This window comes from Sylvia atricapilla, chromosome 9 (genome assembly GCF_009819655.1).
Source record: "Sylvia atricapilla isolate bSylAtr1 chromosome 9, bSylAtr1.pri, whole genome shotgun sequence".
Taxonomy (NCBI): domain Eukaryota; kingdom Metazoa; phylum Chordata; class Aves; order Passeriformes; family Sylviidae; genus Sylvia; species Sylvia atricapilla.
Genome location: NC_089148.1, coordinates 7,239,832 through 7,263,436, shown reverse-complemented (window position 1 = coordinate 7,263,436; position 23,605 = coordinate 7,239,832). Strand labels below are relative to the sequence as shown.

Below are 23,605 nucleotides of genomic sequence, written 5' to 3'. Positions count from 1 at the left end.
AAAGGGTGTCCCCATGTAACATTATTTTTGCAGAAAGAAATACAATGCCGGAAAATCCATTTCAAATCCCATCCTATTGTGCTTTCAATAACACTTTACAGATATAGGTATTATGACTTCCTAAATGTCTCAACACTTACCTTTTTCTAGCTGGGAAAACTGAGGCTGGAAGGGGTTGCTCTCTGTGTTTAAACAACTACAATTGGCAATGGCCATATGAGACTCTTAAAACATGTTTGTTCTTAAAATCCCTAAAGCTGCTTCCCAAACAACATAAGGTCAGGTACATTCGGATTACTCAGGTAGTTTGTATCCTGGAACCCTTGCTAGAAAAAAGGAAATATTTATTCTGAGGCAATGAAATGTGTAAGGACACAGAATACCCACAGAGAGAAGGTTTACCTCCCTGTAAAGATGAGATCAGAGATCAAATGGAGATGCCAGGTCTTGTCCACTGCACAAAACCATTTGCATTCCAGCTATTGGCTGAACAAGTACAGCAGAAAAATATTTTGATTTAAAAAGCCCAAAGATTGTTTAAGGCAAACAGAATCTTAAAAGGACATTTCAGTTCCACTTTCCCAAGATGTTATCATTGAAGATCTAAAGCAGGATCTAAACCTGGAATCTTCAGGGCATCTCTGGTGCTTTCATATTTCCTCTTGTACAGCTCACTGGTGAGCCTTGTAAATGTTTAATGGAAGACCAATCCCCTCTGATTGTATCCCAGAGGGATTCATATCCCAGGGTGACAGGAATCCTGCCAGGGGTTGCACCATTCCAGCACTCCCAAAGGACTCTGCTGCTGGGAGCAGGGCTCTGGGAAGGCTCCAGTCCTCACCTGGGGATTGCTGCTGCTCACCCATCCTCGACTGTAAATTTGAGAGATTTTAGCCTGCTAGCAGCTGTTAACATTTTCCCAAGGAATAATTTCTCAAGAAAGCTTCTTCTCAAAGCAATCTTGGCAAACAACTCTCCTTTCTCAAAACAATCTTTCTCCAGGTGGTGTTTCGCTGTTTCTCTGGTTAACCAAAGGGATTAGAGAGGTGTCATTCTTATTCACCAGTCATGTTAAGTCTGTATGGGAACACCTTATAAAAGGTAGTAAGAATTTAGACATTAGAACCTTCTTCTATGCTCTTTGCCTTCTGAAATATGTGGAGTCTTTCGTGTACTACAGCAACACTCGACTTTAGCTCTCTCCTGGCAGCACATTCTGGCTGTGTCAGTGTCTCTCCTGGAAGAGCTGCTTGTGTCCCTGTGTCCAGGGGCAGTGACCATCCCTGAGTTACAGGCACAGCTGATTCCCTACAAATGCCATTTATAAAAGACCCATGGAAAGCCTGGGAATGCTGTTTCCTGATAAACAACCCTCCACTTTGAACGAGACATTTTCCCTTCTCTTTTCCTTTCGTCAGCTTTCTAAAGAGTCACCTATTCTCAGTGTGTTCACCCGAAATAATCCTTTATAAGGATTAATCCTTATAGGGTTTGTAATGAGGCTTTCTTTTCAGGAGCTATGTGATTGCTATGAGCTGCCAGAGAGCACTTTAGTCTGCAGCAGTGGTGTAAACAAAAATCAGCACTTTTGCATGGTCATGCTTCAAGCAGTCACTGAACAATGTAGTAGAAGATGCAATGACACAATGCAAGTAGGAGCTGAAGGAGAGAAACGTTTCACACAAATTAAGATTTTTATATAATAAATTAGCTATCAAACAAACAAATAAATAAATAAACAGATAAAATAAGATACTGAGACGTTTCCCTCCAATCCCATAGTAAATCCTGTCTTTTTTTCAGGATGTACCCAGGTGTACCTGCAGGACTGACTGTTCCTCTTCCTGCAACTCCAAACACAAACAATCCCATGGTTCCAGGGATGAGCAGCAATTTCTTTATGAGCACTGCTCATATGAATATACATAATTTCTTCCCCTCCTCTTCTTGGGTGCAAGATGAAATGATAACTCAGAATCTTAATAATAGCTGAAACGATTCAAATAAGCCTAGAGCTTAATAGTAATAAAAAGTGATACATAGCTGTGCTTTTTCTTATTTTTAATCCCATGAGGATAAAAATTTACATTATAAAAATTTCAATTGCCCAACTTCTCTGTAATTAAAATGACATCTCCATGGTGTCTCTGAGTCAAAATGTGTCAGCTTTGGAAAAATACCAGCCTAAATAAAATTATAATTGATTAAAAATAATCTTAAAATAATTTTAATATCCCTGAAACAAAACACTTTATCTAAGCACAGTAAATCTACTGAAATATTGAAACAGGCAACTTCTACTGCATATTTGACATTTTCAGTGAAAATAACATTCTTGACTACAGCTCTAGACTACAGCTCCACTCTGGCATTTCGGAATAATTCTTCTTGCATACTGTGCCATCCACTACATGACAGATCCATAGTAATTATAATCAGCACTTATTAATTTCTTTTATTTTATGTTATTGTATCAACTTGTAGCAAACCTGCCTTGCATAAAATATAATTAAACCCCATTCTTTTGCTGACAGTCCCTTAATTTCCTTGGTGTCCTTTACTTTTCAGGAACTACTGAGTTGGGATAGCACAGTAACCATGAATTATTAATTTGTGTATTGAGACCCACCAACAGAACAAGACTTTCCTATGCTAAAGCGTGCACAGGCACTGAGACACAGCTCTTGTTAAGCCTTCTTTGCCCCAAATACAGTTATTTATTCCTAAGTGAGCAATTCTTCACCTCCTATTTCTGAATAACATTTCATATGTTATTGGAAGTCTTGTGTTCTCCAATAAGATCCAACTGTGCAAGCTTTCCTACTAAGGAAAATCTTCTACCTTTTGTATCTGCTTATTATTTTGAAAAGGATTTAACAGTTATTTTTATTTTATTTTATTTTATTTCTTTGGGGGCTATGATTGGGAATTTAGCAGCCCTCTGAAAAGTGACGTAGCTATTTTGTTGTCACATGTAAAACCTTCTTCTTTTATGTTAGAATTTTTGGAAGATGCATGTGGATTTCCAAGAATAATTAGGTGGATTTTTTAGAAATGTGTTGTATCTTACCATATTTCCACTTGCTTAATTTTTTTTTTTTTTCATAAAATTGTACAATGGGAAAGATCTCCAAGATCACTGAATCCAACCTTTGATCAAATTCCATCATACCCAGTAAACCACATCCTTTAGCAAAATATCCAGTCATTTTTTCCACACTTCCAGGAGTGGTGACTACCACTGCCCTGGGCAGTCTGTTCCAATGCCTTTCTTTTAGTGAAAATGCTTTTCCTAATAACCTGGACCTCCCCTAATACAACCTGAGGCTGTTTGCTCTTGTCCTATTGGTAATTGCCTGGGAAAAAAGGCTGACCCCCACATTTTGTGGGCTTTTCTCTTTTTTCTTTAGCACAGTGCCTCGCCTTTTATCACATGCCATAGTCTCAATTTTCAGCCACTTCTCTAGTTCCTCTAAACATTCCAAAGTACTTGCCAGTGCCCTCAGCTATATGTTGTCTGGGTATTTTATGAATATATTTTCTGTCATTCTACCCAATAATCAGGATTTTAAAAAATGAGCAGGTTGAGGATAATCTCTGTAGGATCCTTTTTAATCTGATAAGGCGCCAGGAACTCCAAACCCTTTGCAAATCTGGGTCTGCTGCCTTCAACCAAATGACTGTGATCACTCTCTCTGTGCTGAGATACACAAACCTGCATCATTTATTGGGGCTGTAGATGGATACTTACAGATCAAATTCTATCATGAAGGACTCCAAGCTGACCCACAGCACAGAGATTTTCCACTCCCTGATGGTTTCTAGGGCTACAGAGTTTCTGCCGAAAAGTAGCAGACTGCAGTGTCTGCTCAATTAATTGATGCAATTTTCTCCCATTATGTGAGTTGTAGAAGTGCAATTCGTGTATGCAGAAGACCACAAAAATTCCACAAGAAAACCGAAATCTGCGTGGTTAAAATTTTACATTTTTATGTTGTTTTCCCATAAGCCAAGGTGTACTAAACCATTAACCAGAAAATAGGTTAAAAATTACAGTGCAAGAGCAAAGGATTTGATTTATAACAACTTTTAACTTTTCTTTGGTTCAGCAAATTAATTTGAATGTGACACGGATGTAAGATGTGGAGGATCTTTTTTTTTCCTGTAATTTCCTTCCATTTCAGAAATTTCATTAGCTATCACAAGATGCAGCAGTACCACATAGAACAAGTTACAACAAAACCAACAATTTTTATAACGAAAAAGGCTTGGATTGCTGCAAATCTTTTTACTTCTGTTTCAAGGAAAAAATCAGAGAGGAAATGAAATCACCTGCTGCCCCAATTAGCATTTAAATAGTCCCTATTTGGCAGCGAATTTCGCGTGCTTATTTAGGTTAAAGAGGTGAAGAAAGCGTTTGTTCTTATCTGTGCAGCTGCTGCTGGGTCGAGTTTCTCTTAAAAGGGTGCAGGGATTCATGGCTGTGTCAGAACTGTTGGATCCAAGACCACTTCCTAATTCCTCGTATCAAGGGCATTTTTGGTTTCATCCCGAGCAGGATATCCATGTATTTTCCTTGTGCTTTAATTTCCTTTGGGGCGAAAAAATAAAAATAAAAGTAAATCCAGGGACGTGGATGCCCATGGGCTTTGTGGGAGAGGAAGAATGATCACCTCTCTGAGGTGACCCTGTGGCAAGGGGAGTCAAAGCTCAACCACACACAAGTGTCAGGTTCAGGATGAGCAGAATGCAGAGTAATGAAGAGGGTTGGGTCCATCCTGAGCAGTTGTTTGAAGCTCATGACACAGGGTTTGAGCTTCTGCCAGAAAACTATGAGGAGAGATGTTCCTCAAATTTGAGATATCAAAGTCAAGATATTCCTCAAACCATAGGAATATTTACCTCTGCCTCTTCCTGCCTGACAGAAATGGCGTGGGGGGGAGGATAAGGAGGTTGTGGCATTGTTTATATGTGAAATAATTCTTACAAGAAAAATAAAACAAGGAGTCTCATCAGAGAGGTTTCTGCTTCTGTGCTGTTTGGCTAGTCACTCATTTTCTGCCTTTTGACCTGATTTCACCTGGTCCTAGGCTCACACGTGGTGTGAAGCATGTCAAGAACCAGCACAGGTTGTACCAGCTCAGAGAAGACAAATGTCTCTCGTTGGTGGCTGTGGGTTTTCACTCAGACAGGACAGCCTGGCACAACTCAAGGCACCAGCAGCACAAACTGAGCACTTATCTCAGTAAAAGGAAAATCTCAACCATCCTGTCTCTTTTCCCCACTGCTTACATGCTGTGAGGGATGGGAAGAGCAGACCCTGGTGTTTTCTGCCTTGTTCTCAGTGAGACTGTTTATGAATATGCTGATTAGCTAGCTCCTGCAATATGTTGATATATATTTTTTCCCTCAGGAACAGAAGTTGAGGGCCCTTTCACACTGGTCACTGCCAAATATCAGATGGCAAGCATCAGATGTTTTGTTGCACCTTGAACTGCACTCAAGCTGGCAGTTCAAAGGGCAAGATTTTGTAACTGCTCATAGGGCCCTGTGTCAGCAGATTTGTCTTGTGCACTGCCATTGCCCATAAGCATGATATAAGTGACCTCATTTATTCTCACACCTTTCATTTAATGGAACATGTTCTTATTATCCATAAAATGCTGGACTGTAGTGAACACTTCATCTCGATTCAGGGAAAGCACGACACCCTGCAGAGGTACACTAGTGATTTTTTTCCTGGCTGCCCTGCAGAGCTGGCAAGTGCTACAACCAAAAAAAAAAAAAAAATCATCTTGGCTGAGACATTAAGAGCAAATGTTAACTTTATTCTGGCCAGAACTGAATCCCTGGTAATTGCTCAGCATTGTGCCTTACACAGAAGAAGTTGGAGCATAAACATCACCACATCTGTTGGGCATATGGATTGGGAAGTCAGTTAATCTTGGATTTATGTCTAGATATGTAGAGCCATGTTTCATTCTTTTTCTTCCTAAGCAAGCTTTCTAGGAAAAACTTGCAATGTTCATGTAGGCCCTCATTATCCTAAGCCTGAGGCAGAGCAGCAGCCAGGACTGTGTGGCCCAAAGCATGGTTGCTATACTGTGGCTAATAATCTGAAATTATTGGCTAATCAGCCTCAAACTGAAATATACCTAGAAGATAAGTAATAATCTTTATGATAATTTCAGTTAAATTATTGTGCTCCTTGATTTCAACCAGTCTGCTTATCTTACTGCTGCTCCCAAACATGTTAACACTCATGTTCCAGGAAAAAAAAATGGAACAGAAAGGCAGAATAACCCTGTCCATAGCTAAATGTTTGGGAGGATATATCATGTATTGCTCCTGTTGGCTGTAAAATACATCGCTGGTCTGCAGTTCTTGTCCCAGCCTCTGCTGGGTGCATAAAGTCTCAGTCCCTCCCACTCTGTAAGGACTTGTTACCAAAAGTCCTTTAGATTTATAACTAAAACCTAAAAACTAAAATCTACAGTGTAGATGATAATTACATGGCACTATTAATACTACTTCATCTTCCTCTGATGTTTATATCCCATTTGAAATTTTCCAAAACCACCTTTATTTTTGTCTCTAAGACATCTTCTACATAGGAGTGATAATGAAATGAATACAGAGGGACAGAAATTTTATAGCAATGCATTTTCAATACATATATTTTACAATAGGAAATATTTAGAGCTTTGTTCTATTTACAACTTCTTAAAAAAGTTCATATTTGGACTCTGTAGAGGGGTTAAGTACCTTTCACAGAATTTTTAAAGTAGGTAGACCTTCAGAATAAGTCTAGTTGCACACAAAACATATAGCTCTCCAAGAGATGTATTACAAGGTACACTACCAGCTGACCTACCCAGTTTTGTACAATTCCTAGAGACCTGAAGGTTTTGTTTCCTTCTGTAATTCCCACATCTCTGCCATTTAGGAAGATGGAGCAGAGGGGCTGGGCAGGTTGGAGAGCTGGGGCTGTGTGAACCTCATGGATTCCACAGAGAGAAGTGCAATGTCCTGCACATCGGTCAAGACAATCCCAAATAAACCAAAAGATTGGGCAGAGAAGGGGCTGAGAACAGCCCTGGGAGAAGGATTTTGGGGTCCTTGGTAAAGAAAAACCTCCCTGTGAGCTGGCCCTGTGTGCTCCCAGCCCAGAACCCCGTGGAGTCCAGGGCTCATCCAGAGCACTGTGACCACCAAGCTGAGGAAGGACATTCTCCTCCTCTACTCCACACTTGTGAGCCACCACCTGGAGCTCTGTGTCCTGGAGTCCTCAACAAAGGAAGGACATGGAAATGTTGGAGACCTCACAGCAACTTCCAGGGTCTGCAGGGGCTACAGGGAAATGGAGAGGGACGATTCATAAGGAACTGGAGTGGCAGGACAAGGGGAAATGGCTTCCCACTGCCAGAGAGTAAGTTTAGATTAGATATTATGAATAAATCCTTCTCTGTGAGGATGGAGAAGCCCTGGCACAGGGTGCCCAGAGAAGCTGTGGCTGCCCCTGGATCCCTGGAAGTGTCCAAAGCCAGGCTGGACAGGGCTTGGAGCAACCTGGGTTAGTAGAAGGTGTCCCTGCCCATGGCAGGGGTGGGACTGAATGGGCTTTAAGGTCCCCTCTAACCCAAACCATTCTGTGATCCTATAAAGTAAGATAAATATGGGCTTTATTCTTTCACAGAACACATTTAACACTTCACTGTTTCTGTGGCAGAAATTAATAGCTGAACTCCCATCCAGTGCTTTGATTTAGTTAAGAGCATTAGGAAGCTCTGTGTTTATAATCTGGAATTATACTGACAATTTTCTTGCCCCAATTCTCTGTTTAGCTCACCAGTGCAATTCCACTGCTTCTTTAGAGATAGTTGCAATTCAGTCCATTGGAAAAAAGAAGAACACCAGTACCATCTTTAACACATCTTTAATAAACTAATAGTTTGGAATTAATACAAACAATTTTCCTAAAACAGGAGCATCCTTTGCTGTGGTAGAAACATTTTCATGTGCAGAATAAGAATCCTTGACTTAATTTTTTTTATGTGCATATAGAGATCTGAGCATTTCCTGCTACCAGTGAAACAACACGTGCATAGGAGGAGAACATTTAGATGCAAAGAAGATCAGCTGCACGTTCCCCCTAGAGCCAAGCCATAAACAAACAAACAAAACACCAAAGCATTTTCAGGAAATATTTTGGTTTACTTTTTACTCCTTTCAACAGTTTGAATTGCTACAGACAACCATCATGCAGTTATTATTATTTCACAATATCAAGACAGCATTTATGCACGTGTTTGTGAGATTTACACTTGTGTGAAGCCAGACTCATCCCAGAGGGTTGGTAGAAACAACTGCCTTTATAAATTCAAGTGCAGGTTAAGTAACTGTCATCCATCAGTGCTGTAAATAGCACTGCTGGCATCAAACTGGAGACAAAAAGCCTTTGGAAGGAAAAACTTATAAATTGAATAGAAAATGAGCCAAATAATCTGTACTGTAGAAGGTTAAGTTTATCCAACATTCTTTTTGGAAAAGGAACAATTCTGGATATTTATATACAGCTTCATAAATAAGGCTTTTTAAGGCTGTGTGACCCAGAGTTGTATACCTGTATTTAATTGGCTAATTTAGTTGTCAGTGGGGGAAAATTCCATGGTAAATTAAGAGACTCCTCTCCTAAAGAACTGATGAAAGACTATGTTTAAATGGTGAAACTGACTGAAAATCACAGGTTTTGTCTCTATGCTGTTTGTAGAAAAGTGAACACTTTTGAGGGGAAGAGAAGAGTTTTGAAGGTTTCATTTTTTTCTTTCTCTCTGCTTTTCTTCTTTTTCCTTAGTGGGTAAGGTAAACAGATAAACTATCTGTTTACCTTAAATTGGGGCCTGTTTTTTCTTTTTCTCCAAAGTCCTATCTCCCAGAGGGAAAAGAGAATAAACACTCAAACCACTACACTAAATTTGGCAAAAACTGAAATTCCATGTATGTGAAACCACTACAAACGTTTTTCCTGGAAAAATAGTAATTCTGGATTTTTATATACAACTTCATAAATAAGGCTTTGGATCAGTATTTCTTTGAGAACTTATTTGAAACTATACATTTTGTTTGAGGGCAACAATTCAGGTGCCTTTCCCCTCTTTTAGGCAGCCAGGAGTAACATCAGCTTTTGTTTTGAATGGAAGGCAGTTTGGTCTCTGTGGCACCAAGTACAAGCCAGTCCTGAGCATCAGTGACATCCCAGAAACAAGGAAGCAGCTTCCAAAGACTTTAAGAACTCATATTCCTTGCCACACTATCCAGGTCATAAAGTTGGGTGGTTTTTTTTGGCTCTGGGTACGGGGTGGAAGGAGGTCATGGCTGCTCACAGCACTGCCAGAATTCTTAGCCTGACTGTGCCTCATTTTTCAAATGAGAACTAAGGTGAGTAAGAACACTCCTTTTAAATTTGAAATCATTTATCATGGTGTGGATTTGTCTGTATGCCTCTCCATTGCCCAGCACTACAGATCAATTTGTCGTTCTGAAGCAGAAGTTGTAAAAATGGTAGTAGAAGGCATTTCAAAGACTTTGAGACTGTGAGTTCTCTCACATAATGATGAAGAATTTTAGCAGTTTTTGTTTCCCCTGTGATTCATCTAGGAGTATCCATCAACACTGAATCTATGAATCCTCTGCTCTGTTTTATTTTCTCCAACAGATCTTTATGCTGATTCAGTCTTCATAAACTGTATTTTCATGTGTTGATTTATGCACTAAAACACTTCCACAGATGAAAATTTCTTCCTTATCTCTACAAGAAACATGGTTCAATTCTTTTTCTTTTTTAGCCAGGACAAAATGGGAAGGAAGAAGAACATGATTTTCCTGCTTATTTGGAAGCAGTTTAAAGTGTAGTCAAATTCCTAAAGTCCAACCACAGTAGAGTTCTGGAGACTTTTGAGTTTCATTTTCTTAGGATACAGAATAATTAGGCGTTTTTTCCTGCACAATTAACTACAAGGACAGGACCAAAATATCAATTGACTCTTAAGGTTAGGCAAAAAGACTCTAAACAGACCTATTCGCTTATTGTTCTAATAATTCTCCATATTGTGTCAAAAAACTCTTTTCCAGGGCAGCCTTTTCCATTTTAAAAGTTAACTACTTTTTCAGCTATACCGCAGATACCTTCTTCTCTGAAAGTGAAACAGGTTTTTTATCCCATTTACAAAGTATCAATCCATACCTTTTCCTCACATTGGATTTCAGGCAACATTGGCCTTCATAGCAGTCATAAATAAAATGAAAAAAAAAAGAGCAAGAATCTCCCAATCAGAGGATTTTTTTGGATTTCATTTTTCTTCTTCTGGTCTAAACCAATGCACCATTCTATCAAACCTGTTACCTGTTTAGAGAATAAATGATTCCTATGAGCAGATGTGAACTGACAAAAAAAGGTTGCTTTGAGTTTGCATGTACAAGGTGTTGGAAACTCTCTTGATACTGTCAAGGGGAGAAGGAACAGCTTTCCAATCCCTCTAGGACATATGACAAACCATGAAATCAACACTTTTTGCAGGGAAGAATAAATATATAAACCAGTGAGAACGGATTATTGTAATTATTTGGATGGACAACTACTTTTGACTCCAGATATGGGGTCAAAATATCTTGCCTGCAGGCTGTAAACCCAAGTTGTTATCATCATTTTCACAGGATCCCAGACAGGCTGGGGTTGGAAGTGGCCTCTGGAGATGATCCAGTCCAAGCCCTGCCAAAGCAGGGTCACCAGAGCAGCTGCACAGGGTCACACTCAGAGAGGTTTGGAATGTCTCCAGAGAAGGAGAATCCACAGCCCCTCTGGGCAGCCTGTCCAGAGCTCTGCCACCCTCAAAGAAAAGAAGTTTTTCCTCATATTTGGGTAGAACTTTCTGTGTTTCAGTTTGTGTCCGTCGCCCCTTGTCCTGTCTCTGGGCACCACTGAAGGGTCTGGCCCCATCCTCTTGGCACTCCCCTCTAAGATATTTGCATCCACTGACAATAACCTACAGGCCAGAGCACATCTAAAAAATGAACCCCAGAAACATAAACCAGGTGCAAAATCTATTTCCTGCTTGCTCAGCCTGCACAAAACCCCTCCTGAGAACCCACTCCTTTTCCATTTCAGATGCAGTAGAGGCAAGGGAAGGTTTTACTGGGAATTCTCCCTTTCCTCTCTGCTCCCTGACACTGCTGTCACATGCAGAGCTAATGAATATTTTGCTTAGAGTTTAATCCTTGTTTTACAAGCCTGTGCAAACTGGTGAGATCTTAGAAGACAATTCACCAGCTCCTCACTCTTAGGTGGTTCATACAATCACATCCACTTCTGAAGTGCTGTACTTGCTGTTTATCCCTTGTGTCATTTGCAATGTGGCCCTGGCAAATGTGTTTATGCCTTATTCTGTGCTGCTGGGTGATTGAGCTGCCTCTGAGGCAGGGGGTAAATAGGATTTAGCCATTAGAAGCTACTGATTTTGTGCAAATACCTTTGTATGAACACAGATCCAGCAAAATTTGTGGATGGTGAGCTCCTGAATGAATGCACACAAAGGTGTTGGGAAGTTAAACACACACGATGGGTAAAAGGCAAACAGGAGCGCCACAGGAAAAGATACAGAATTAATTCCCTCTTGGATTTCACCAGAGGAGGAAATTTTTCAGCACATATGTTATAGAGGCTAAATATTAACCAGACATGCACAAAAGGAAAGCCACATTCCTCCCTCTTGTGTCCCTTTGATGTCCATGACAAGTGAGAGTTTTGAAATCATTGATGCCACAGGAGCTGACACAGTAAGCCAGCTATCAGTAGTCATAAAAAAGAAATATATCTGAGTACATTCTAGATATAATGTATGTACTCTTTATTGAAATTCATTAGTACATTTCCACCTATTTCATTTGCATAACGCAAGAAGACAGGGAAGCTGATAGGGATGAATTCTAGTTCTGGAAGTAGAATTTCAAATGCTAGGAGGCTGATAAGGTGAAAAAGGCATAGAAAGGAAAAAAACTACTAGGATAAAAAGATACTAGGATAAAAAGAAATCCTACTGACAGTGCTTATTCACTGTAAGGTAAAAAGCAATAGTATGGAAAAATGCCTATATTCAGTAAACCTTTCAGTTTTGACCTTGGCAAAAATGTCAGACAATTACAAGTATAAAGCTGATGAAGAAATACTTTCCATTTCATTGAGGGGAAATACGTTTAAAAGGATCTTATTGTATAGTGGGAATGTTTTTCTTTCTGATCTCCACATGTAGATAATTTAAAATATTAAGGGACATAGATGAGATGTGTTGTGTACTATCAGGTCCTGCTTCTTTTCCTCAAGGGAAGTTGTTCTGTTTACTTGGCTCATATTGCAATGTTTTTATCTATTATCATGGTTCTATACAGAGGTAGAGATTTTCAGGAGGCTGCTCAGCCACAATGTGACTAATTTCCCTTCCTTTTCACCTTGGATAGAGAAATCAACTGTAACAAGCATTTAGTAAAGGTTATGGCAGATTGTCTATTGGTTAACTGATTGAAATAAGCATTGAAAGTTCTATGAACTCTGCTGATAGGAAGATTTTTTTCACTTGACAATCTATGAATAACACAGTCTTGGATATTACCTGATTCTAGATCTGTCCACATCTGTGTGAATCCTCTCTTTAAAAGTCATTTTTTTGTTTTCCTAGCAAATATTTTCTGTACTCCCTGTTTTGGAACTGCTAGCAGGTAAAAGTTTAGTATAAAATGAAACTACTTTCATCTCATCTTGGCCTTATTCAAGCCATGGCCTCAGGCATGAGAATTCCTCAGGATTTTAAAGAAAGTAGGAAGAGAAAAACACCATATATTTTCTCAATGAGCTGTTCTGCCTGCAACAGAACTTGCATGAGAAAACTTTGGATTCAGGCTCCTACTGTCATCCCAGCCCATTCAAAGCAATCATGTCCTCACCATCCAAGAGTGAAGGTGTCTCATTTAGAAGACATTAAGAGAAAGGAACATAAAAGAGTTCTTTTGTATTTGAAATTGTATGAAGTTCATTTTCCAAGAGTATTCTCCACATTGTGCCACAATGTTATTCAATACCATTTATGCTTACCAGTAATAATATTGATTTATAAAACACAATAAATCACTTGAAATGAGGCCTAACATTGTTAATTTTGCCTGGGCTCTGTCTTGTGTGTGGTTGACCTTAGGTAGTTAGAAAGGATCCATCAAACTCACGGTAAATCTCTTTATAGGCTGATTCAGTCACTGCAATGGAAGAGATTATATTCCCATTTCAAATCTCCTCACACTACCATTTTAGAGTACAATGGCATTTTAAAAATTCCCTTTATCTAGAAGTTTTATAGAGAGCTTTCCCTATAGCTCCCCATAGCATAAGATTTAAAATGTATTGAAATGAACACAATGATAGAAGGAAGTATATAATCAATGTACCCATTTGGAAAAAAAGTTATGTCTTTAAACTCAAAAGAACCATTGACAGCCCTTGTTGGCCCCTTCCCTAGGATTTCTTTCAGATCCACTTGTAATTTAAGCTTCTTTGAAGGTAAAAAATTTTCCAAAACTTGTATGATACTTTACTAACAACTCTTTCCTGTTGGAACATTAACGGTGTCCTGAGATTAAACATCTCTCTCAATGTCATTAATATAAGAAATAGCATTGAAATGACAACTGCATTTTAAAGTGTACTTCTTTTCACCCCACACTGGTACTCTCTGACTGGTCATTTTTCAGCCTAGCACCCCCAGCAGAACTACTGGCTGTGAGAGACAGGAGCAGGCTGTGGTCCCCCCGTGAGAATCAGCAGTGCTGGGCTCCAGGGCTCCCTTGGCCATGGCAGCCAACCAGCCAGGCATCAGATTTGTGCCAGCACATGCAAATCCATGGCTCTGATATCTGGGAAGATGGAGAGAATGCTGCTCATGGCCTTGGGCACTACTTATGATAATAAGATGATTCCATTACAGGCTTCATCCTAGGAGCCAGCCTGACTGATTTCCTCTCTCTTGCGGAAGCCTGGGAGCTCTGAGCCATCATCCTTCTCCACAACAGGCTTTGCCTAGAGCCCTGAAGAGCTCCATGCAGGGAATCACATATTGGGCTGGAAGTAGACGGGCAGCTCAGGGGGCACCACCTGCCACTCACTCCTCGAGAGCACCATGGAAGCTGCTGGTCTTGGCTATTACAGAGCAGAAGAGGAGGAAGAGTAGGAAAAGACAAGATTCTCATGGTTCCAGTGTTTGATCTGAGTGGAAAATCAATTTTCTTGAGCAGCAGCCAGCATGGATGCCATGCTATTCCATGGGAAGTGTTCTCCTGATGAATGGAACTCAGTGACTCTGGAAAGCAGCACTTTCTCTGCTCAGAGCATAATTATTAACTCCACCAGACCTGCTGGTCTGCCTTTGGCAACAAGCAGGAGCTTGATTTCCAAAGGGGAATAACACACATTGGGCACAAAACAGAGTGTTTGGGGCTGTGGAGTTTGTATTGGAGAGACTACAAGACAAACAGGTAAAGAAAGGAGTGACATAAGAGGGGAAAAGTTTGCAAGCTTGCTTGTTTTTATTCTTAATTTCACCTTACTTGCAAAGTGAAATTAAGATTAAAAACAGAAATTATATGGATAGGTATATAAATAGACATATTTATGTGTCAGATACAAAGGAAGATAAGGATATGATTTTACCTAGAGCGACATTGCTAAAAAGAGAAATCAGCTCTAATTTTAGGAGCTACTAATGACCCAGAAAGCATTTGTGAAAACCTTCTCACTCAACAAGCTAGAAATAATGCACCATAATCCCTCACCCTGAACTTCATCACAGCTTTTACCCTGCTCCTACACTTTACTCATAAATTCAGTTCTTTCTGAAGCCTGAAATATTTCCTCAGCTCTGGAAGCTGCTCATCACTTCTAGCTTGTCCAAACCCAGGTATCCCTGCTTCTGCAGACAGGCAGACAGTCTTAGAGTCCTGCATCCCTATTTTATCTTCAGAGATGAACCTTATTCTTGTCTCTCCCAGAATGTTTAGGTCTTCATGTCTCCATATTCCAAAATACTTCTTTAAAGAAAGACCTCAGCAAAATGGAAAAGCTGTTTTGTGAAATCTCTAAGAGCTTCAGCTCTGCCTGTGGACAGCTGTAAAGCAGTCATCTTTTGAAAAGGGTTCCATCTTCCATATTCTACTCCCCCAGATTCCTCAGTAGCCAATTTCAAAGGATGATTACTTGCTGCATTATTAAATGTTTCCATTTATATGTTCTGGACCAAAAAAAGAATGACGAAACTTTTACAAAAGCATTTGCCTACTTCCTCTCTAAACATGCAGCAAAAATAATAATAATAATTAAAAAAAACCTACCAAACACAAAGCAAATAATTCTGTAGCAAAAACTGTGGAGGGAACTCAGACTTATTTAAGCCAAGCAAGTTTCTCTTAATGCCAAAATAACCCATTTCACTCAGTAGGTCAAGGCAACCTCAACTTGGAAACTCTTCTGAATTTGTTATGGATGTGGCCACTGTTTCCAGCTTACCTCTTCCAAGAAAGGATTTGCTGCTTGTGGAGAGGGGCTATAAGGCATAATGTCTGAGCCCACTGTTGCCAGAGAGACACCAAGGAAAGCAATGGGCTCAGCCCAAGGTTAAGAGGGGATTCAAACAGGAACTGCAATTACTGGTACAGAGTGTATCTAATGTTTAGAAAAAATTCAGTTGCCCAGCATGCATTAAGAGCTCTAAAAACTGGGAACTGGAATTGGCAATGTTCAAACTGAAAATAGAATGCACTCTCTGTAGTTAAATACCACAACAGATTGCAGAACGTTTCTGAGAAATCTTCAGAGTTTAAGTCAAGATGAAATGTTTTTCTGGGGGATAAATGTTTTTCTTCTCAGTCACAAAGGTGTGACAACAAGAAGCATTTGGTGAGATCCCTCTGAGAGCACCAAAGAGGGGGCAAGTTGAGGAGATTAGTGTGGTCTTCTCCTTCCTTAAATACTGACAAATGAAAATCAGATCAAGGATGGCAATGAACTTTTTTGTAAGAATTGTATCTTTTCTGTTAATATTGTGTTTGAACCTCAGCTCAGATAATGAGCTTAGAACAAAAGGTTTCCACAAGGCATAAAAAAAATATTTTACAGCATCAAACTTGTAATATATTCTTGGTGTCAAAGTAAGTCTGTCTTGCCGGTCTGCTCAGCAGCTACAGTTAACCTATATTTTCTGATGTATTCAAATGAAAAATATGATCAGAAAGCAGAGAATTAAGCAACAACAACAACAAAAAAAGAGGAAGATTTTTTGTAGTTGATTTATTTTTTGGTGGTTTGTTTTTCACTTTAAAATTAGATTTACAGTGCAGGGTAATTCACTGCTTTTAGTGTCTGCATTAATATGATCAATATACACAATGAGGATTTTTTTCACTTTACAGGCAAAAACATTTTTGTGTGTAATTTTTTTTTTTCATTTCTCTCTACTCATATGCAGTATAAGTAATAGGTTTTATAGTTTCATAAAAGGAAAAGTAAGTTGTGAGAGAAAACTTCAAAATCTGATAACTAAGTTGGAAAATCTCCTATCAGAAAGCAGTTCCCAAATACTAATTTAGGTAGACTGGTGATGTGTAAAGTCTTCAAGAAATATATGGATCTGTTTAACCTCATGCCCTTGACTGGTAAATCGTATTAAATTTCAGTTAAGTTACAGAAATCTATCCCTACCCTTATTCTTCCTATTTGGTTTTGATTTAAAAAAAGCATCTCTCAGAACGTGTCTGAGAGGAAAGGCAGCATCTGGGAGAGAAAGAGGAGGATGCTGGAAAGCAGAAGGGCTACACAAAAATGTATTTATCTAGGTTCTACTAATTGCTGTGGACTTAAAAGTATTAATAAATCCTAATGTTGAGTATGTGTTACACAGCCCTGGTCATTCATGCCTTTGTTTCTGGGTATCCCTAAAATATTCTTATTTGCTGCGTCTTTGATTTCTGCTTCTATGTTAATTTCATGAGTGTTTCTCTCTATTTACCTGGGACCTTCAGCAGGGTCTTGCAAGCTCGTTAAGCTCTTTTCTTTGTACATTCTTGTCTAAGAGGAATCCTGATTGATGTGGTGGACAAAAGACTCAACAAAGAGGTGGCTAAAGTAGAGTCCTCAGGTGGCTTTCACTTAATTCCCAGAGTCTGTAACCAAAACAGCTGTTGCTGTATCTGAGAATAGTCAAGTCACTGTCAAGGCTGCCTGTCTTGTCTAGATTTGAGGACAATGAGTCCTTCTCACTAATAGCTCTATCTGGTATCTTAATTGGCAAGTAAATTAATAAAAGATGGATTTATTGCTGCGCAATGAGCTTGCTTGTTTTCCCTGCTGTCGTTGATTTATATTGGAGAGGGGAAGGGGGCAAGTTTTTTATTCATTTATATCCCTCTTACAGCTGAAATATCATCACTTTTTAGGAGTCAGTCTTTCTGTCTATGCATTTTCTTAAAATGGAGGCCAAAAGTGTAGAAAAGTGGAATTACTACAGTAAGGTCAAATGTGGTGTGACAATGTTTCTATCACATTTATCAAGTTCTGTACCTAAGTGACTTAACATAAAAAGGCATGGACTCCTTCTTGTTACAATATTAAAATTTACCTTGTTCTAACAAAAATGCTGTTTGCATCTGGTCCACATTAGGGGAAAATCATTGCTTTCATTTCAGTTTCTACCAAATCAGGTTGTTTTACAGCTGTATTCACACCAGAGGCCACACAAAACCAACGGGAGCAGCAGCTCAGTTTTTAAGTGGCTCAGTTTTTATTTATTTCTTTCCCAACAATTATTTTATTATGGGGTGGTGTCTCCACTTCTAATAAATAACCCTCGTTGCTTGTCCTGTCTATAACACATGACGGAGTATCACTGTCAAGGCCCGTTGTAATTCCCAGCGAGTTGCCCCCAGCTACTCGGCAGAGCAGAGTCGTTTGCAAATGAAGGACATTTGTCAGAATGACACATTTCTGAATGAGAACTGCTTTGTTTTGCAGAGAGTTTGGCCGCTGGAAAGTAAACAATCTTGCTGTGGAAAGAAGAAATTTCCTTGGCTCTCCACTGCCGCTCGCCCCCGAGTTCTTCCGTAACATCAGGCTGCTGGGACGGCGCCCGACCCTTCAACAGATCACAGAAAACCTCATCAAGAAATATGGGACACATTTCCTGCTCTCAGCTACCCTGGGAGGTAGGGTGAATTCTTGGGGATGCTGGGGATGAGCTTGGTGTGAGCAGACTGAAAGTGATGGTCACAATGGTTCCTCCTCTGAGCCGCTGGGATGGGAAGCACTCCCTGCGGGAGCGGATTTTGTCTACAGGTCTTGAGACTCCCTCCTCTTCTTATTGGTGCTGTTTGTAGAATTTTATGCACAAAAAGAGAAGGAATCCCGTTGCTAAGACTCTCTGTAATTAAATACCACAACAGATTGCTGAAGATTGTTGAGAAATCCTCAGAGTTTCAGTCAAGATGAGATGGTTTTCTGGGGGATGGTTTCTTCTCAGTCCCAAAGGTCTGACAGTAAGTGGCATCTGGTGGGCTTCCTCCGGCTGCACTAACAAGGGGGCAAATTGAGGGGATTAGGGTGGTCTTCTCTGTCCTTTACCTGAGCTCCTGATGCCCCTAGTCTTTCGGGGGTCTTTCTCTGCACTGAGGTCATTAAGGAGAGTGACTTCTTTTTCTGTAAGTGTTCCTTATAACAATTATATAACAGCTTACAGAAGTATCTGGGTCTGGTTGCAGTCCTGCAGAAATGGAGCCAGAAAGCCAGTAAGGAGTATTTCCAACAAATCTTTTAATTTATGAGACTTTTAAGCTACTTTGTCCCTTGGAAAATCCCTGTATTCTCACTCTGCCCTTTTTAGAATTAGTCTTCACTTAACCAGTGGGACTGCATTTTCAAAATGGGATGATGAGGCTTTGCCATGTCATTCCCATTAACTTAATGGAATCTGCATCTAAGTCCCCACAGACTAATCTGGAAAGGGTAGCCCCATGGATAATTGGGATCCAGTCACCAGATGGATTGAAGAAATCCAGTGACGAGGCCTAATGTTCAATGGAGAGCATAAATTGCTCTGAATGAAAGATAATTAGTACCTGTGATTACCCATCTAGGCATTACAGAATGAACTGACATTTTAGAAATGCAGCTCTATCCCATCGTGGGTGATAATATTAAAGATAATTCTGGTTATTGAGTGTCCTTCCAGCAGGACAGGCTTGTTGAAATCCTTTATTCACCTGAGGAATGGTTCTCTCTAATACATTTCATAACTGAATCCTAACCATTTGTAAAGGAAATGAGAGCCCTCCTGGTCTCTCTTGGCTGATAGCTGAGATGTGTAACAACCCAAACGGCTCACAGAGGCTTCCTTTTGAAGGAGACCATCCTAGAAACAAGAGGAATTTCTGTCTTGCTGTAGTTATTTTTAAAAAGAAAAAGCTAGTTTCTATCATTATTTTGGGAACTACTACCTCTGCGGCATTACCCCTAGAATCTGAAGAACAATTTATGTGTGTTGCCAGCAATTTGTAACAAAAATCCCTAAATTTCTTTTAATTACTTTGAAAATTTTTGCATGCAAATATACACATTTTATAAATGACGGATTTCTTGAGTATAGAACACATGGCACATTTGAATAGGAAAATACTGGAAAGAAATAAAATGTTTCTTAAAATATAAAGCATATTTATATTTTAAATAAATATGCTTTATATTAATTAAAGCTTTGGCTGCAGCATGTATCCTACTTCAGGGATTATCCAATGGTAAAAATTGCTTCTCAGTATTGCTACCTATCTGCTAACTATTGACTAATGTAAACAGCAGTAGCTCCTCAGCCATGAGATGAAATTCATTGTCAAGGTGAAATTGGATCTAACAGGCTCTAGGAAAACAGTCTAACATGACCACGGCTAATCTTTACTTTCAAGGTAGCAGTATCATACTGATCACCAAAGAGACATGGAACTGACAACTTTCAGGAGGTCTGGGCCTAAGTAAAACTAAAACTAAATGATGTTTCCTCTGCAGACATTTGAAAATTCTAGCCTAGACATTCAGTATTCCCCCCAAAGCATCAGGATTTGCTGCAGTGAGGCTGAGGTAGGGTACCATTTTCTCACCTCAGAAAGGCTCTAAAAGGCAGTGACTGCCAGAGCTTTGCCTAAATTTTCACTCAGGGGGAGACAGTGTTGACTTCTGGGCTCTATCACTGCATAATGAAATCAAAGGGAGTTTTTGTATTAACTCAGGATTTGATTTAGGTCCCTAGTCTCAATTTTTAGGTATGATTTGAAGCACACCTGCTGCCTTCCATTATCACTGGGTAGATGCTGAATGCTTTGAAAAATTGGTTCAATTTCATTAATTACAGGGAATTAGTAATTTCTAAGAAAGCTTTCATGAGGTAGCTAATAAACCCATACTTTCCTGGATGTGTTAGTTCTCATTTTTGGGCTGGATTGAATGGGGATTCCCACAGATACTTGTCCACATCTGATTAACATGTCATTAGGGTTTTTTATTATTTTAATAATGTATTAGTTCTTTCCCTTTAATTACAAGTTTTTTTTTATTGTGAAAGCTAGTCACTTATGCAGCTTGTTAAAAGCAGAAGACCAAATGGAGTGTGCATGGCACTTTTATTTAATGAATCCCCAATCATCTGTATTCATGGACAGAGAGAAAAACTTGGCAAATGAACGATGCTGTGATAAGATTTGTGTGCCTCTGTGACCGTTTGGTTTCCATAAAGATCCCTTTCTGAGCATTAAGGGAACTCTTGCACATGGTTGTTTGAGAAACATTCCCTCGTCTTTATTCACAAACACAGAAATACACCCCTCAAGGGCATTCAGAAATAAGAACTGAGGGGGAAAAAAAAGTTCTGTATATCCTGCTGCCATGAGATAATGTGTAAAGTGACATTTCTCACTGCTTTTATTTCTTGCGGAAATTTTATCTCCTTGTGACACAAGCCCAAAGTCCATAACAAGCAGCTCCAAGCTGCTTGATGGAAGGACCCCGTGCGACCCAGCGGATTGAGCACTCGGTGCTACTTTCCCTCCTTTTGTTTTGCTTTTATACTTCTCTCTTTTGCCTGCCCACCATATCATGCAATGATGGTCCAACTTGCAAAAAAACCCCAAGAAAACAGATGTGAGCTTGGGAGCTGGAGGGTGTTGGGCAGCCTGGGGTACAACTGTGGGATGAGTGTAAGAGGACAAACCCCAATCTCTTAAAGACATTTCGCTTTAATGATGTTCCTACAGAAGAGGCCCTTTAGCAAAGCAGTAGAGTCGGTGATGAGGATAATTAGCACACCACAGTGAGATGATAGGCACTTCTGGGTGAAGTGAGGCTGATTTGCGTGCCCGGGCTTCGAAAGGAAGTTCTCCTTGCACCTGGAAACACAGTGACTGCTCCGACTAAACCAATTTGCGGGACGATGCCAAAGCTTCCTATGAACCGAGGACCTCGTTAGAGAACTGTCTAAGTGGTCATCTGAAACGTTCGAGGTCGATTTATTTTTCCTGCTGTTGTCAGTCATCTTTGCTCAAGGTGTTCATTACCAGACCATCAATCCACTCAGCTCTCTGGGTCAGGAAGCAGCCCTTGATGTTGTTGAAGGCTTTGTGAATTGGAGGGAAAAGAGGCGGATTTCTCTCTAAAACAGACAGCCTTAACAGGTGTGGGCAGATCAGCTCGACCCCAAGCTTCCTCCACTGATTACAGCCCTTCAAGGGTGATGGTTACACCTTGACTTTTCCAGCTTTTCTGCCCCTCATTAGTATTCCCCTGGAGCTGTGTATCATTCTGCCTGCAGAGATGGGGGGAAATTGTCAGGTAGTGTAAAAGAGTGAATCTCAATGAATTCTGAAAGATTTATTAGCACTTACACTAACTGCTGATATGACCTCTGCTTTCCATAACGCTCTCTCAAGGTAAGATACCAACTGTTGGCAAATAAGGGAAGGAGAGGACAGTCTCAGATGACTGATGTGGGAAAGAAACGTGAAAATTTTGCATCAGACTTGCAAACACCAGTCACGCCCCCGGTCCAGCTATGAAAATTTCCCAGCATTTAAGATTATGGAAGCTAAGGGGAGGAAAAAAAAAGCACAAAATACATTGACTTTCTTTCCTCTCCCGTCTACTTAATGAAGAAAAAATTTAGATCCTAAACCAGATGGTCTGTATAGAATTAACGTGCACTGTTATTCACTTGAACCACAGAAATGATACGACATCTGGCCTGACATTAATTTATATCGTTTTTGAGCCTGTGCATTTCCATCAGCATCTGCTTAAGTTTGGGAAAATGACCTGATGAAACCCCAATGGCACCTTTGGTGATCCAGACAGGAATAGATTTTCCACTAGCTAGTAGTAGCTGGTGCATTTATTTAGGTGTAGTTATTTAGGTAGTAGTTGAGGTATTTTATTTAATCAGAAACCTCTGAGGAGCTCATAGGCCAAAGACCTTTAGTTCCATAAAAATACATTTAGGTGTATGAAGAGAGAGCTCTAAGCAGGCATCTAGAGGTTATGCTCAGCTATAGCTACCTTGGAGTGTTCTTTTATTCCTGTTTCCTCTCTTTCTGGCATGAAATGATGGGAACTACCTTTTCCTACCACTTCCCAGTCTACAGATGAAAACATGAAACATCAAGGCCTAAAATCCCTCTATTATTCCAAAGATGTGGGTACAGGCAAACAACCTCTCAACAACTGAGGCAGAAAATAGCACTAAGTACTTATATCCTATGAATATGTATTGTTATGTATAACAAAATATATTTACTCCTTCAATAAATGGTTATATTTAGTTACAGTTGTTACAGCATTATTCCAATTCCACCATGTTGATTGAGATTTGCATTTTTAATTTAAATAATTCCTGAATATGTTCTTAATACGAACACAAAATTAATTTCTAATTTCTGAATGCCACCTTCCAACTGATATTTAGGAGTCTTACATCTAAATGGTCACAGATGGGTTGTGTATCTGGGTAAATTTCTATATACCTATTAATTTTTTTTTCTTTTCTTTTTTGTTTTACAGCATGTGTTGTTGGGAGCTAGTTGAATTTATGAATGTATATCATGGACAATATGTTCCCATAAACCTAGCAAGAATTAGAAATTGAAGTTAAGTTACAAGCTTGCGTATTCTAGGGCTGGTAGGGACAGTACTGGACACAGTGGCCAGGTGGGCAAAAAGCAGGAACATCAGTGCTCTGTAGTGACTGTCTGCCAGTGACAGCCTCCACATGGCAATAAAACATCCCTGCAGTGACTGGGAGCTTCCATGGGGCTGTGTGGCACTGCTCTGTGAGCATAACTGAGTGTTTACATGCTACTTCCTTTACACCTGAGAAAGTGAATTTTACCGTTTCTTGAATTTTGGAGAGAAGAGTGTATGTTGCTTTCAGAGCTAGTGAAAAGCACAGCTGGGAGGATTTGGTGCTGAATAATCATGTATTATAAGTGTTTG

General features: G+C 39.7%; 1 protein-coding gene across 1 annotated transcript in view; it reads left to right on the top strand.

Moving 5' to 3' along the window:
• The window catches only part of LOC136364699 (BMP/retinoic acid-inducible neural-specific protein 3), a 183,786-nt gene that overhangs the window by 73,465 nt on the left and 86,716 nt on the right, over positions 1 to 23,605 (top strand). The window contains exon 2 of the mRNA XM_066324694.1: positions 18,098 to 18,288. Within this exon, the coding sequence (XP_066180791.1) occupies positions 18,098 to 18,288 (191 nt within the window). The remainder of the gene's footprint in view (positions 1 to 18,097; positions 18,289 to 23,605) is intronic.